This window comes from Gracilinanus agilis, chromosome 2, assembly GCF_016433145.1.
Source record: "Gracilinanus agilis isolate LMUSP501 chromosome 2, AgileGrace, whole genome shotgun sequence".
In the NCBI taxonomy this organism is placed as follows: Eukaryota; Metazoa; Chordata; class Mammalia; order Didelphimorphia; family Didelphidae; genus Gracilinanus; species Gracilinanus agilis.
The window spans coordinates 288718478-288734482 of record NC_058131.1 but is presented as its reverse complement, the minus strand read 5'-3'; the positions used below and the strand labels follow the sequence as shown (position 1 = coordinate 288734482).

Genomic DNA, 16005 nt, shown 5'->3' with positions numbered 1-16005 from the left:
GGGGGGGGGCTTGCTTCTCTCTCCTCCCCAGCTTGTCGGCCACTTTCTCTGTCGCTGCTTGTTCTTTTCCTTTCATGCCCCTGGAAAAGTGGATTCAAAGGCGCTTATAGCAGCAGCCTAGAGGTTTGCTCATCCTTTGTATTTCCTTTTAAACTGGAGTTGAAAGCAACAGAGGGAACTTCAGCAGAGGGACTTAACTGGGCCCAGGGTTGGGGCAGTGGGGCTGACTGAGCTAGAGGAGGGGGCAGGAAACCTGGGCCTCCCCAGGGAGAAGTTTCTCCAACTCTCTCTGAAGGGAGGTCAAAATGGTCAGGGAACTCAGTTCCCTTAAATGGGGGCTTTGGAGCCTGCAGCTTTAAGCCTTTCCTGCTAAGAGAGGCTTTATAAGCTTTCTCCTCTGGGGTGACTACAGGGTCAGGGGCCTGGGCTCAGGAAACAAGGGATGCTCTAAAAAGGAAATAGGTTCACAGCAAACTACAGGTCTATCTAGAGGATTGCAAAAAATAACAATAATAACAATAATAAAAGGATTATAGAGCCAGAAGAGACCTTGGAAGTCATCTAGTCCAACCTTCTATATTTGTTCCATTGCATCTGACTCTTCATGACCTCATTTGAATATTTCTGGGCAAAGATACTGGAGTAATTTGCCATTTCCTTCTCCTGCTCATTTGACAGAAGAGGAAACTGAGGCAAACAGGGTGAAGTAATTTGACCAGGGTCACACAGCTCATAAGAGTCTGATGCCAGATTGGAACTCAGGTCTTTCTAATCCCAGGTCTGGTGCTCTATCCATTGTGTTCGCTAGCTACCCCAACCCTCCTTTTTATAGATGAGGAAGCAGTCCCATGATTATTAAATGACTTGTACCCAGCCATCCACCTTCACCAGAAAAGCCAAGATTGGAAATCAGGTCATCACACTCCACATCCAGCTCTTTTCACTGCACTGGGATGCAATTACTTGCACAATCCTGGATTAGTCACTTAACTTCTCTGGGACTCTGTTTCATTATCTGCAAAATGGATACAATAATACTTCAACATTGCCTACTTCAGTGTTCTTATGAGAGAATGCTTTATAAATCTTAACTCTTGAGAGAAATGTGAGCTATTTTTCTGATCAACAACAGAACATCTAGTAACCATTCACTTAGCCAGCAGGGGGGCTCCCTGAGCACAGTACAGGGAATCTGTGGGCTCCAAGCCCACTCCCCACTGGCCTGGGTCTCCTGATCCCACTATGGTTCTTTACAGAGTCTCATCAGTAAACTGGACATCTAAGATCCACTTGAGCTAATTCATCCTGTATACTGCATTGTCTTCATCCAGACCTTCTGCAACAGCTGTCTGTTGCAGGTCCCTGATTCAGCTCAGGGTTAAGGACTCTGGTATGTCCTGAGAAAGAGGAAGAGACAATTAGATTCCCTCCAGTGGTACTTGGAAAACTGGGGCTAAGAGGAAGAATGCCTGGATTTTCCTGGCTGCCTTCTCTTTCCCAGGTGGGAAATCTGGCCCAGTATTTCAGACAGGTCTGTTTAATTAGCAATTAGTAAATGATAAGAGGGCCGCTCCTGACACTTGGCCTCATCAGAAGTGAAGAGGGATGGCTGGTTGGTTTGGGAAGAGGGAAGGGAAGTCTCTAGGGGATACCAGGGCTCTGGAGACAACCCTAGAGGAATTGGTGGCCCCAGGCTATTCTAAGAAGGTTTGAGGAGGGAATTCTCAAGGTAATGCAAGTAGTAAGTAAGAGCAGAGAGAATAAAATATTCAAGGAAAAGCTCTCAGTGGCGTTTGGGACATGGATGCAAAGGAGGGGTGGTAGGAGTTGGCATCTAACCAATATTGTCATTTAATGAAACCAAGAGAAGGGCCCATCTGTTACCAAAAGGCAACTCGGGGCGGAGATGGAGGTATCCAAGAGAACTGGATCTGTAGGCAGCCTGCAGAAGTACAGGCTTTTTTTTCCAGGACCAGAAGGTAAAAGCCTTCCTCCCTCCACCTGTCCTATCCCCAACCCTGCCCCACTCACCAGCCTCCATGGCCAGCACAGTGATGTTGTGCCAGCCTGCTGTCTCCCGGTCAAGTCCCTTGCCTGTCACAATGGCACCAGTGTCAGCATCAATGTTGAAGATCTGCTCCAAGTCTGAGTCCCGGTCGATGGCGTACCTGGGGCCCATGAAGAAGCAGGATTGAATAGTGGCTCTGGGATCCTGTAGAGTCCAGTGGTTCCCAAACTTTTTTGGCTTACCGCCCCCTTTCCAGAAAAAATATTACTTAGCGCCCCTGGAAATTAAATTTTTAAAAATTTAATAGCAATTAATAGGAAAGATAAATGCACCTGTGGCCATCACTGCTCCCCTGGATTGCTGCAGCACCCACCAGGGGGTGGTGGCGCCCACTTTGGGAATTACTGCATAGATCCACCATAGGGAAATGAGAAGGCAAACTGATGGGAGTAGGGCAGGGAAGGCCCTGTCTCTTCCTCCTATCCCATCAACCCAACCCATTTGGAAGGCATTGTATTATAGTGGACAGAGTTCTGAATTTTGAAACTATATTTGAATCCTAGACAAATCACAACTCTCTGGACCTTACTTTTCCATTCTGTAAAATGAAAAGGTTGGACTAGATGACCTCCAAAGTCCCTTCCAACTCTAAATCTATAATCCTATTATTTGTGCTTCATCCTATTCTCAACTCTTCGGCCTTTCCAAACCTTCCCCACTCTCAAGTCAACTTTCATCTACAATCCCAAGTGTCTCAACATGGTAGAAGTCCCAGAACAACAATTTGTTCAGAGCATCTAAGATAAGCATTGTTTTCAGTCAGTGAATCAATTAATTGACAAATATTTATTCAGCACTTATAAACCAGGTATTATACTAAGCACAGGTAAGTGTCAGTCTCGGGAAGAGACTCAAGAGATTCCCTGGATGGTCTGTAGGATGGTCCTTGAGGGAGTTTGGGGCTCAGGCAGTTTCTAAAGGATGAAAGGCTCTTGCTATCACAAGAAATCCAGGACTTTTCCAGGGTGAGTGGAAGCCCTGCACTGTTTCTAGAAAGTGTGGGGGTTTAAGAGAAAAGATTAAGAAACTCTATAAAAAGGGATGAGGAGGAGGGATGAAGCAGGGCAAGATGATAAAGGTAGATCATAGTCTATTACATAAGATTATAAATGTAGAGTTAAGAGACCTTAAAGGACATGCCCAATCTCCTCATTTTATAGATGAAGAAACCCAGATCCAGAGATTTTGCTCTTGCTTCCACAGTCAAGAACCTAGGTCTTTCTGACTTCAAATTCAGCCCTCTCTGCACTCCTTCCCACTGCCTCAGCCTCCCCAATTCTTCCCTTCTGGAAGTCAAGTAGAGTCTTGGGAGTGTAATGATTCACTGAACAACTTGCATTCCCAAGACTACCAGTTCTGGACTGACTGCCTCTAGGTAGCTCTAGTACTCAATTTATCCCTCTCCTAGGGGTTCCCCCCATTCTGTGGGAGATGGCAGTTCCTGAGCTCTAAGGGCTCCATTGGGGTGGGAATAGGGGAGGATATCCCCCAGCTTGGCCTTCCTTAGTATATAATGGGCCTCTGAGAAGCAGCAGGATGCAGTGAGAGAAAAGCTAGACTTATCAGTAACTTGGATTAAAATTTAGGCTCTACCATTTGGTTCTAAAATCTGGTTCTACCATTTACATGCTGTATGATCCTGAGTAGGTTGCTTAACTTCATAGAGCCTCAGTTTTCTCCTAAAGGCTAATTCTCAGCCTCCTTAGCTAGATCTTCATCCACTTCTACTAACTGTGGATATCCTTCAGTGCTCTGCCACAAGCCTTCTTCACTACTTCACTTGGTGATCTCGTCTCTCTGCCAGTGATTCTCAGATCTACTCTCTAGTCCTAACTTCTCCTGTGACCTTCAGTCTTGCATCTTCAAGTGGATGTCCCAAGGATATCTTGAATTTACCAAATCCAAAACTGACTTCATTATCTTTCCTCAAAAACTCTCCCCTCTTCCAAGGGCACCAACATCCTCCCTGTTACCCAGGATCACCACCTACGTGTCATCTTCAACTCCTTATTCTCTCTCATCTCTCATATCTAATTGGTTGTCCAAGTTTTGCCAACTCTACCCTATATCAAACCTCCTTCATATGCCCCCTTCTCTGCTCTGCCATTGCCATTACCTTGGTTCAGGCCCTCTTCACCTCTACTGTAAAAGCCTTCTAGTTGGCTTCCCGACCTGAAGTTTCTCACTTCTTTGGTCCATTTTCCATTCAGCTGTCAAAGTGACCATGATATCCAACTTCAGTAAACTCTAATAGTTCCCTATCACTTCCAGAATCAAATATAAAATCTTCTGTCTGGCTTTTAAAGCCCTTCATAACCGGCTTCCCTCCTCACTCCTTCCACCTCCCCAGTATTCTTATATTTTACTCCTCTCATATATTCTACAGCCCACTACACACACACACACACACACACACACACACACACACACACACACACACACACGGCATCAAGGTGGTACAGTGGATAGGGCAGGCCTATATTCAGAAGAAAACTGATTTCAAGCCAGCCTCAGACACTTACTAGTTGTGGGACCCTGGACAAGTCACTACATCTCAATAATCCTCAAGTTCCTTAATTGTGAATGGGGAGAGTGAGGCAAGGTTGCTGTGAGGATCAAATAGGGTAATATTTGTAAATCATTAAGCTGGTGCATTTAGGAGCTTAATAAGGATTTATTCCCTTTTCTCTTCCCTCCTTCCCTCTCACCAAGGACTCTGTCTCCTGACTGTGTGTATACGTATCCTCCCCACCCCACTGGCCTGTCATTCTGTGTATTTTTACTTATTATCTTTCATGCCTGAAATGAGTCTCACATAAAGGAAGAAGTCTTTCCTCATCCTCCTTAATCTTAGTGCTCTCCTTCTGAGATTATCTGCAATTTTTTAAACCCTTATTTTCCAACTTAGAATCAATACTGGGTATTGGTTCTAAGGCAGAGGAATGGTAAGGGCTAGGCAATAGGGGTTAAGTGACTTGCCCAGGGTCACACAGCTAGGAAGTTTCTGAGGCCAAATTTGAACCTAGGCCTGGCTCTCAGTCCACTGAGCTACTTATCGATTTTCTGCAATTCATCCTATATTTATTGTTTAAATATAATTGTTTGCATGTTGGGGCAGCTAGGTGGCAGAAGTTCAAATCTGAGTTCAAATATGACTTCAGATACTTCTTAGCTGTAGGACCCTAGACAAATCACTTAACTCCTATTGCCGAATCCTTATTGCTCTTCTGCCTTTTAGCCATTAAACAATATTGATTCCAAGACAAAAGGTAAGGATTTTAAAAAATTTGTTTGCATGTCATTTCTACCTCTAGACTGTGAGCTCCTTGAGGGCAGGGCCTATTTTTGACTTTTTTTGTCTGCCCAGTGCTTAGCATAGCACCCAACACATATGAGATGCTTAATAAATGCCTATTGTTGTCATATCATTATTTCACTCATTTGGAATTACAATGATTAAAATCTCACTCTATGCCCTGGAGAGGTCAAAAATAGAAATAAAGGTCCCATGTCCATCAAAATATTGATAATTATATTTTTTGTGGTTGACGTCCATTGATTGGAGAATGGATAAACCAATCACAGTATATGAATATAATAGAATAAAATTGGACCATAAGAAAGATGAATGTGAAGGATATAGAAAAGCATGGGCAGACAGCTGAACTCATGCAAAAGCAAAAACATGACAAGCTCAAATAATTACAACAAAATCAATGGAAAGAACAGTAACCAAAAATCAAAACTGAATGCTAGGAACCAGCCTGACAAAGAGGTGAGAAAATGAACCTCCCTTTGTTCTTTTCAGAGGTGGAGGGCTATGGGTGTGGCACCTGCATATATTATCAGACTCAGTTGATAGAGTAGTTGCTTTTGCTAAACTGCTTTTTTCCCCTCTTTTTTTTTTTTTTAATTCTTTGTAACTAGAGGTGGCTGGGGAGATTAGTCAGAGATGCTTTTAGAAATAAAGGTGATATAAAAACAAATGTCACTAAACTTAAAAAAAATTATAATTGTATGAATGATCTCACAGGATTGCTGTGGGGAAATCATGTTGTAAGCCTTAAGGCACTTAGAAATGTGAGCTACATGAGTTTGGTCTAAAATAGTCACATTTCTACAGTTCTCAAAGTGTTCCCAACAACCCCTGAAAGACTGTTAGGGAAATATTAATATCCCCCATTTTATAGATGAACAATTTCTCTGAGCCTCAGTTTCTTAAATTACTTAATTTACTCTAAGTAAAGTATCTTACTAGTGAGTGAGGTGGGGTTTGATATCAGGTCTCACTTTTTGGCTTCAAATCCATTGTCCTGCCTCCTATACCACACTACCTGGATATCATTAAATCCAGCAAGCCACCAAATTATAGACACAGGGAACTGGAAGAAAACTTGGAACACAGAGGCAATCCTGGGAGAGTCATAACAAAGCACATGAAAGGCTAGAGCAGGAAAGGACACCTAAAAGTAACATGTCGGCCCTGGAAGGGTCCTTGTAGATTATCTGGTCTAACTCCTTTTTAACAGAGTAGATTAGGACGCAGAAAGGAGTGACAGCTCCAAGGCAAACTGTTCTCTTCCCCAATCTAAGCCTATGACCTCTGAAAAAGATTGTTTTTATAATGATGAAAATGGGCATACGACATCTCAAACTCCTTCAGCCATTTGCCATTTCCTCTGTTTCCCTGGTGATCCTGCATATCCTACAATGTCCAGTTACCATTTCCAGGAAGCCTCTCCAGATTGGTGGCTAGAAGTATTCTCCCTCCCTTCCCTCCATCACACAGAATTTCTTTGGTCCCTTCGTATTTTAATTTATATCCAATTTGATTCAACAAGTATAAATTTAAGTGCCTACTCTATACCAGGATGCAATGTGTCTGATTCTGGGGACAGAATTTTTTTAATGACACAGTACAGGAGTGGCTGGGTAACTCAGTGGATAGAGAGTCAGGTCTAGAGATAGGTGGTCCTTGGTTCAAATTTGGCTACAGATACTTCCTAGTTATGTTACCCTGAGCAAGTTGTTTAACCCCAATTGCCTAGCCCTTACCATTCTTCTGTCTTGGAACTGATATTTAGTGTTGATTCAAAGACAAAAAGTAAAGGTTTTTAAAAAAATGACACAGTCCTTGATCTCAAGGAGTGTCTAGAATCATACAATAGGCACCTAGATAAGTATAATAAAATGTAGGATGAGATAGGAGCAAAAGAAAAGGGGACCTAAGAAAATTTGAGGAAGGAAAGAATACTTTCAATGGGGCAGGTGGGAAGTTAGGGGAAAGGCACCACCAGTTAGGCCTTGAAGAGGATTCTACAAGGCAAAGAGATGGGAGATCATGAAAATCCTATATATGTGAATAAACCGAGGCAGAAAGATGGGATACAGAGTTTGGAGAATGGCTTTTGGTTCCGTGTGGCAGGAATATACAGTGCACAAAGAGAATTCATGTAGAATTAAGGTGCTAAACACAGGTTGCAGCCATATTGTCAAGAGATTTAAATGCTAAGCTGAGTATCTATTTTCTCCAATGAGCAATAAAGAACTACAAAAAGCTTTGGATCAGGAGACTGAAATGGTGAGACATGGGACCTTTCTATCTTTGACCTCCTTGAGGCATATTCCTAGCAGTGGGATGATTTCTTAGCATAATTCTAAAATTAGTGAAATAATATGTGTCTTAGGAAGAAAATTTTGGCAGCTGCCTGAAAGATGGATAGGGCTCGGAGGTTGAGGGGCACCTGAAAGCAGATCAGTTTTAAGAGGCTATTATAATAGCCCCAGGGAAAGGTGATGAAGGCATGAACAAGTGGGGGGGCACAGTGAGGGGAGAGAAAGGAATGGATTTGAGAGATATAGTGGAGATGGAATCAATAGGGTATGACAAGCGAGTAGATGTGAGGACTGAAGAGGGAAGAGTCAAAGATGATTCTGAGGCATTGAGCCTGGGTGAACTGACTGGGAGAATCGTGATGACATCTATTTAAATACGGAAGTTAGGAGGAGAAGATGGTTTATCAGAGATGATGATAAATTCTAGGCATGTAGAATTTGAGACACCAGTGGGACTTCCAAGTAGTGTCTCCTCCGAAAAATAGGTGGCATAATAAATGTTGGTTGAAACAAATAGAAGCAGATCTCCCTTAAAAATAGAACTCGCAGAGAATTCTGGATTTGTGAGCTGATTGGTCTTAGCATTAAGTAATCAATCAACAAACATTTGTCCAGTGCCTACTATGTGCTTGGAGTTCTGCCAGGTGATAAAGACACAAATATAAAAGTGAAACAATCCCTGCCTTCAAGAAACATACATTCTATTGGAGGAGGAGAACAGATATGGCTATATACATGTATATAAAATGGTTACAAGTAATATTGGGGTGAGAGAACAGCTGGGGAGAATAGAGAAGCTGGGAGCTGGGGAGGAAAAACCCTCCTTCCCTCATGAAGTCCTTAAGCCAAATCTTTAAGAGACTAGCAAGCCTCAGAGGGAGATAAGAAAAGAGTACATTCTAGGCATGAGGGACAGCCAATGCAAAGGCAGACACAGGAAATGGTGCAGAGAGTGAGGAGCAGTAAAAAAGACCCCTCTCATAGGACCATACTGAGCATAAACAAGAATAATGTAAATTATTCTTCCAATGGCCCAAGAATCCATGGGATACTCACACTTCCCGCTAGGCTCTCTTCTGTATTCTCTTCTAGCTGGATTGTTAACAATTTCTAGAACTCTTCCTCTCAGGTTGTCACTTAACTATTTATTCCACTTTTCTGACCCTGTTTCCTCTGTAAAAGGAGATGGTTGGTCTAAGTATAAGGTCCCTTCTATCTTTAAACCTGGGATCCCCAATACCTTTCCCTGTGACCTCCCAATCCTACCTCCAGTCCCTTCTAAGGTCGCTGGAGAAATGATTGGAAATGTTTCCTGATAGAGTCCAGTATTCTTGAGAGGTCTTATAGAGGTTAGAAATATCGGATCTGAAGTCTCATCTGGTCTATCCCCCTCCTTTTCCAGATGTGGAAACTGAATAAAGCCACGGAGGAGGAAAGCGCCCTGACTTGCCCGAGCTCACCCAGTAGGTGAGGAAAGGGCTGGGCACCGATGGTGAGCCAGGCCCTAGGCCTGCAGCCCATCGTCCTTGCCATCTCTCTCCAGCTCCTCTCCCTCTCCTCTCGGTCTCCTCCTCCTCCGCCCCTCCTGTCCCCTCCCCCATGGCAGCGCTGGGGGCTCCGGGGCCAGGGGCCATTCAGCAGACGGCCGATGGCCGCCTCCTCTGGGGAGGCTGCATCCCTGGGCTCGGCAGTCTGGCCAGCGCCAGGATTTGTTCGTCTGCAGCTTTTCAATTGCCGCGTGAAAAAAGCCCTTTGTTCCGGCTCCTTCCCGGCTCCCGCCTGCCTTTGTGCAGCGGGGGCGGCGCGGGCCCGTGTCTAACACATGTCTCCGGCGGCCCGAACAAGGCGGAGGCTGCGCTCCCGCCAACGTCTTCCAAGAGCTGATAAAGCCGGGCCCAGAGCGTGGGGAGCCTGCCCCCACCCCCCACCCCCGCACCAGCCCGAGGCCCAGACAAAGGGCGCACGCCTCGGGCCCAACAAGCAGTTTATTGTGCGGGTCCGGACAAAGCGGGCGGGGTGGTTGGGGGGGGGGGGAGGTTGGGAGCCCGGCGCCCAAGCTGGGAGCCCGCAGCCGCGGCCCGACCTGCTTCCACCCACCGCACCAGGGCGAATTGGGGGCTGAAGTCCCTGCCCGACCTCCAGGGAGGCCAGCTGCATCAAAGCGGAGCCCAGCCAGTTATTATTCGAGATTGGGACCCGGCCCAATCAGCCCGTGCTGCGGCAACGCACGTCCAGCCAAGCTGCTTAATTAGCACCATCCGACAGCCATGCAAAAGACGCTTCATTGAGCCTGCACAGAGGTGGCTCTGCTGGGAGGAATGAGTGACTGGCTGCAAAACCAGGAGTCCCAGCTTCTAGTCCCAACTTGATTACTAACTGGCTGAATGGCCCTGGGCAAGTCCAGTCCCCTCTCCGGGCCTCAGTTCTCTTCTCTGCGAAATGAAGGGACTGAAGAGATGGTTGCTAAGATCCCTTTCCGCTCTGAGCCTTCCCGCTCTCCAAGGTCCCTTCCATGTCTGACAATATGTGATGCCTTTCCTGGATCTTGTGCTTGGTGAGATCATAGAACATAAAAGAGAAACAAGACCTTTTCCTCGAGGAGGTTACATTATATAGTCTAGTAGAGAAGAAAGAACAGGGATACAACTATAAGAGCAAGTAGCTAGACACAAGCTGAAGGAGAGAGAAATCACATCCTAGCCAGATCTACCAGAGCCAATCTAATTTTCTTGAGAGGAAGGAGTTGGAGAGAGAGATGTGGGCAAAACCAAGAAAATGGGCTTATGGTCCTGTTTTACTATCCTCCCTGCCCCTACATCCTGCTCATCTACTTCCTGGAACAAAAGAGCTAGAGAGGGCTTTGGAGACTAAATAGCCCAATTCTCCATTTTGGAGATGAGGAAAACTATTGTTCATAAGGGGAAGTGACTTGTTCATCTCAAGATGCTTGATTCTGATAGCAATGGGATAATGCTGTAACTCGGTATAGGAAGCAGTTTCAAGAAAGCCTAATTCAGGGGTGGTGAGGTGGATTGACAGCCAGGCCTGGAGACAGGTGGTCCTGGGTTCAAATTTGGCCTCAGACACTTCCTTGTCATGTGACCCTGGACAAGTCACTTGATGGCCATTGCCTAGCCCTTACCACTCTTCTAAGCCTTGGAACCAATATACAGTATTGATTCTAAGATGGAAGGTAAGGGTTTAAAAAAAGAAAGGCTAATTCAGTGGGGAAGGAATAGGTTGGGTGCTAGGCCCTACCAGAGGAGTCTAAGTTAATCACTTCTGGGAAAGGCCTCTCAGCTGATGATTGCCTCTCCTCTTCTCTTTATCCCCACTCCTGGTGGTCTCCCTAGGCTTGAAGATCACTTAGAGACTTAGAGCTAGATAAGATCTAAAAATAAAGAACATAGATCTTCAAAGCTAAAAGAAGCCTCACAGACCATTCTAGTCCAACCTTTCATTTTTCTAAGTAAACTAGGAAGGGAAGGTATTTACCTCTTTCCCCTCTTCCTGTCTTCTTCTCCCTTTCTTTCCCATCACTCCTTTTCATCTTCCTCTTTTTCCTTCCATCTTTGCCCTCTTTCCCCCTATCTTCCTCTTCCCTCCCTTACCTCCTCATTTCTCCTGTCTTCCTCTTTCTCCTCCTTTCCCCCACTTTCTCCTCTATTCTCTCTCCTATATCCCCTTTATCCTCTTCTTTGTCTTTCTCTTCTCACTCCCTCTCCCTTCTTCATCTCTTTCCTTTCGCTTACATCCTCTTGTTTCCCCCTTTCCTCTCTGCCTATCTTTGCTTTCATCCCTTATTTGTCTCTTTCTCCCCTCTTTACCTTCCTTTCTCTCCTTTTTCTCTCCGATCCCCTCTTGTTTCTCTTCTTATTCTTCATCTCCTACTTCTTTCCCATTCTCCTTGTTTCTTCCTCCATTTCTCCTTCTTTTCTTTCCCATTCTTCTGTCTCCTTCCTGCTTTCTCCTATTCTCCTTTCTTCACTTGTCCTCTTACTTCTCTTCCCCTTCTCTCATTCTCCACTTGCTCCCATTTTCTCTCTTCCTCTCATTTCCCTTTCTCCCCCTCTCTCTGCCTCCTTCTCATTCTTCCCTTTCCACCCACCCCCCACCTTTCTTTCTCCCTATCCGCCTCTCATCCTGCTCCTGTCTTTTCCTTCCATTCCTCTTTCACTCCCTTGGCAGTCCTCTTTTCTCTTCTTTCTGCCTCCTCAGTCTTCAGAGGTTATTTGTTCTCAGTTCTTGGTTCTTTTGTTCCCTCTGTAAGTAAATAATGTGAAGATGGAGGGAGGGAGGAAGGGAGGAGGGAATCCCAGGGCTGGAGAGTGAGAGCCAGGTGTTCCCAAGGACAGCAACTTGACTCCTGGAAGGGCAGGTCAGTCATTGCTGCTGAGCCTAGGGCTTCTGGAGGGTCATAAAGCAGGAGGGTGGGGGAGACACAAAGATGGAGACAGACAGGCAGGCAGGCAGACAGACAGGGAGAGACAGAGACAGAGAGAGGGAGGGAGAATCGTCTATTATCTACCCAAGGTTGGGATTAAGAGTGAGAAGATCTCTCCTAAAAAATGAGGAGCTCAGGTGGCCTCTTCCACTGGGCTCAGAGAGTTTGGTTCCTTGTTATTCAGTGAACACACAGATTTAAGAAACAGAAAGGAAGAGGAGGATGAGGAAAGAAGAAGAATGAAGGCAATTGAGAACAAGTCTAGTGCCTGAGAGCAGAAGGGAAGGCAAAGGGCTCCATTCCAAAGACAGCCAGAGTTTCAGGATTCATCAAGTTCTCCATATTTTGGAGCTGGCTGGCAATTTCCCCAGGGGCCCATGTCTAGGGAAGGGAGAGGGCTGCATGTATTTATGCTTGTCTATGGCATAAAGCAATGCACACACAGTACAATAAAAAAACACTAACTTTGAAGTCAGGGGACCTTTGTAACAGTGTGGCCTCAGACTAGTCATTTCCACTTCTGGGACTATTCCCTGGGGTGGGGTGGGGGTTGGATTAGATGATCCTCAAAGTCGCTTTTGGTTCTACATCCTATTCAATCCTTCAAATATATTTTAAGTGCTTACTTTATAAAAGGCACTGTGCTAGGCTCTAAGGTTGTGATTTTTTTTTACAAATGAGACAGTTTCTGCACTCAAAGAGCTTACACAGTGCTAAGAAATCATACATTCTGTGGTTCCATAATTGGTTCTATAATCCCTGCTCTTCTACTTACTAATCCTGGGACTATGGACAAGTAAGTCCCTTTAACTCTCTGGATTGGTTTCCTCTTCTTTATATGGGGATAATTATGTAATCTGGGGGCGGCAACTCATTTTTTCAGATGAGGAAACTGAGGTCCAGGGATTTGAAGGACTGGCCATGTCTAGCCTTCAGAAGAGATGGTAGCCTTCCAGCATCTGAAGTTCTATCATTCGGAAGAGAGATTAGGCCTCTTTTCTGTCCAAGAGGGTAAAATTGGGGGAAATTCATGGAAGGTACAAAGTGATTGCTTTTAATTCATTTTAGAGGGGAAACTTCCTGAAATTTCGGGGCTATTCCAAAGTGGAATGGGCTGCCTCTTGAAGTCATGAGTTCTTTCCATCAGAGAAGGCTTTCAATTAGAGGTGAGGTTGATTACCTTCTGGAGGGGATACAGGGTCTGGGCTAGATGCCCTCCGAAGATCTTCCCAACTCAGAGATCCTCTGATTTAGGAATGGACCTCAGAGGTCAATGTCTGTCCTACCCTGCCTTGCCTGCCTCCTTGTTCACAGGGCTGTGAGGAAGATCAAATGAGTTAATGTCTATAAAGTGTTTGGTAAATAGCAAAGTGCTGAATGTGAGGTATGATAAGGAATATATGAGGAAATCGGGATAGCCAGATAAGCAGGTGTACAGGCCTGATTGCTGACTATCCATTCCCAGCTTCAGCTGAATTCTTTACTTTCCAGACTATATATAGACCTCTTATTCCTGGAAAGGGAGAGGGAAGCACATAGAGGGTGTTCTCTGGGGACCCACTGAACCCTGCACAAACAAGTGGGCACATCTGGCCGTATCCAGCTAACCCCTGCATGTATCATGGGCAAATGCCTCCTGGAGACACTGAGTGAGCGTATTCGTTTCCAGCCATCAGTGCAGTGGGGGACAACAAGATGGAGACAGACACATGTAAGGATTTGTGTGTACAAGTCGTGCATTCTAGACATCAGCACTAGAAAGGAGCTTAGATGTCATCGAGTCTAATCTCATTTTGCAGAGACCAGACTTGTGATTTCTCTGACATCAAAACTCCTAGAAAGGAAACTCCGTCTAAACTTAAGGTCAGAGGGGCCAGCTGGGTAGCTCAGTAGATTGAGAACCATACCTAGAGACGGGCCGAGCTATGTGATCCTGGGCAAGTCACTTGACCCCCATTGCCTACTCTTACCACTCTTTTGCCTTGGAACCAATACACAGTATTGATTCCAAGATGGAAGGTAAGGGTTTAGAAAAAAAATTTTCAAAATAATAAACTTATGGCCAGAGAGTGGACTAGGGGACTCCTTGAGATGTTAAGGGATTTGCCCAGGGTCACACAGTTATTAAATGTCAGAGGCAGAATTTGAACTCAAATCTTTCCAACTTCGAGTCTGACTCTCTGTGCCTTCATTCCCTCATTTTACAAGTCAGGGAACTGAGGTACAGAGAGAAAGAGAGGAGATAGCTTTTCTAAATCACACAATGGGTTAATCAGTAGAACAGAGACCACATGTGTTGATGGACATCTGTCTGCCTGCATGGGCCTTCAGTACACACCATCCTAGTGTGAGAGAGAGAGAGAGAGAGAGAGAGAGAGAGAGAGAGAGAGAGAGAGTGTGTGTGTGTGTGTGTGTGTGTGTGTGTGTGTAGCAAAGGAATGGTTCCTTGTTTCCCCTTCCCCATGCGGATCACCTCATTCCTCCCACCCTAACTCTCCCCAGTCAGTGCCTATCCCATCCCTCCATCCTGGATTCTATTTTGAGGTCGGCCTGGTGAGGTAGGGAAGCATCTTTCCTTCCAACACAGTGCATGATTCTCCCTGGCCTATAGACTTGTCTCCCTTTCTTAGGCTTCCAAGCCAGCAGAGGGGGCCTGGGTTGCAGCAAAGAAACCCACTGCAGGGTGCTGCTGTTTGGCAAATCAGCTCTTCAATTCCCCCTCTCACTCCTGGAGTGACTCAGTCCAGTTGGCAGCCCCTCCCAGCTGCTTTTGTATGCCCAGGGTAATCACGGCCATGGGAGGGGGCGTTCTCCAGAGAAAGGAAGGAAAACAAGATGGGAGGTACTCTGGCTAAATGAGCTGGTCTCCACCACCCCCTTTTCTCGCACACACAGACACACACACAATTCTACCCTTCTCTCTCTGCAAGGATAGATAATTCCTTTGTGCTTAGAAGTTGACCATTCCCTCTTCTCTCTGCCTACTTGTTCTGTCCTGGCCCTTAACCACCACCATCAGGGCCCTTCCTTTCCCTACCCACTTAAGTCCTACTCCCTCTCTGGCACCCACACTTCCTCATTCATGGACTTTCTCACTATGTTTCCAGTTGGGTGGCCATGTGTGGTATCATGCCTTTGCTGGCCCACAAGCTAGAGAGCCACGCACACACCATCTTGGTTTCCTGGGGCCTAAGTCACTGATTGATCTCAGGCAAGTTGATTTCCTATTCTGGGCCTCAGTTTCCTTATCTGTAAAATGAATTTAGACTAAAAATGATCTTTAAATAGCTTTTCAAGTACAATACCTCAGACACTTATTTGCTATGTGACCCTGGGCAAGTCATTTAACACATCTGCCTCAGTTTCCTCATCTTTAAAATGAAGATAATAGCACCTGCCTCCCAGACTTGTTGTGTGTATAAAATGTGATATTTGTAAAGTGTTTTGCAAATCTTAAAGTGATATACAAACTTGAGCTGTTATTATTATTATTATTATTCCAAAGGGAGGGGGGGGTAGCAGCCCTAGCAGATCCCAGATAAGGTAGGGGAGCCTCACCGGACAGGCCTATTGGCAGCATCAGGGTCCAGCGCTGTTACCACACCAACTATGGAGCCGATTTGGGCATCTTCCTGTACTTCCATGAGCCCAGAGGGTGGCCGGAATTCAGGAGGCTCGTCCACATCCATCACCGTCACCCGGACGATCGCTTGGTCCCTGAAAGTTCCCAGGTCTACAAATCGTGGGTCCACAAACTTGTTCAAGGCTTCAAGCACCACTGTGTGTGTGGCCTGAGCCTCAAAGTCCAGGTGCTAGGACACAGAGAGGGACCAGGTGAGAGGGGATTGGGTCCTTGGTGGGAACTTTTGGATCTTGG

The 16005-nt window shown here is 45.5% G+C and overlaps 1 protein-coding gene across 1 annotated transcript in view; it reads right to left on the bottom strand.

Moving 5' to 3' along the window:
- The window catches only part of CDH22 (cadherin 22), a 74240-nt gene that overhangs the window by 20913 nt on the left and 37322 nt on the right, over positions 1-16005 (bottom strand). Inside the window, exons 5-6 of the mRNA XM_044661384.1 lie at positions 15687-15940; positions 2032-2168 (exon numbers count right to left, since the gene is read on the bottom strand). Coding sequence (XP_044517319.1) covers positions 2032-2168; positions 15687-15940 — 391 coding nt within the window. The remainder of the gene's footprint in view (positions 1-2031; positions 2169-15686; positions 15941-16005) is intronic.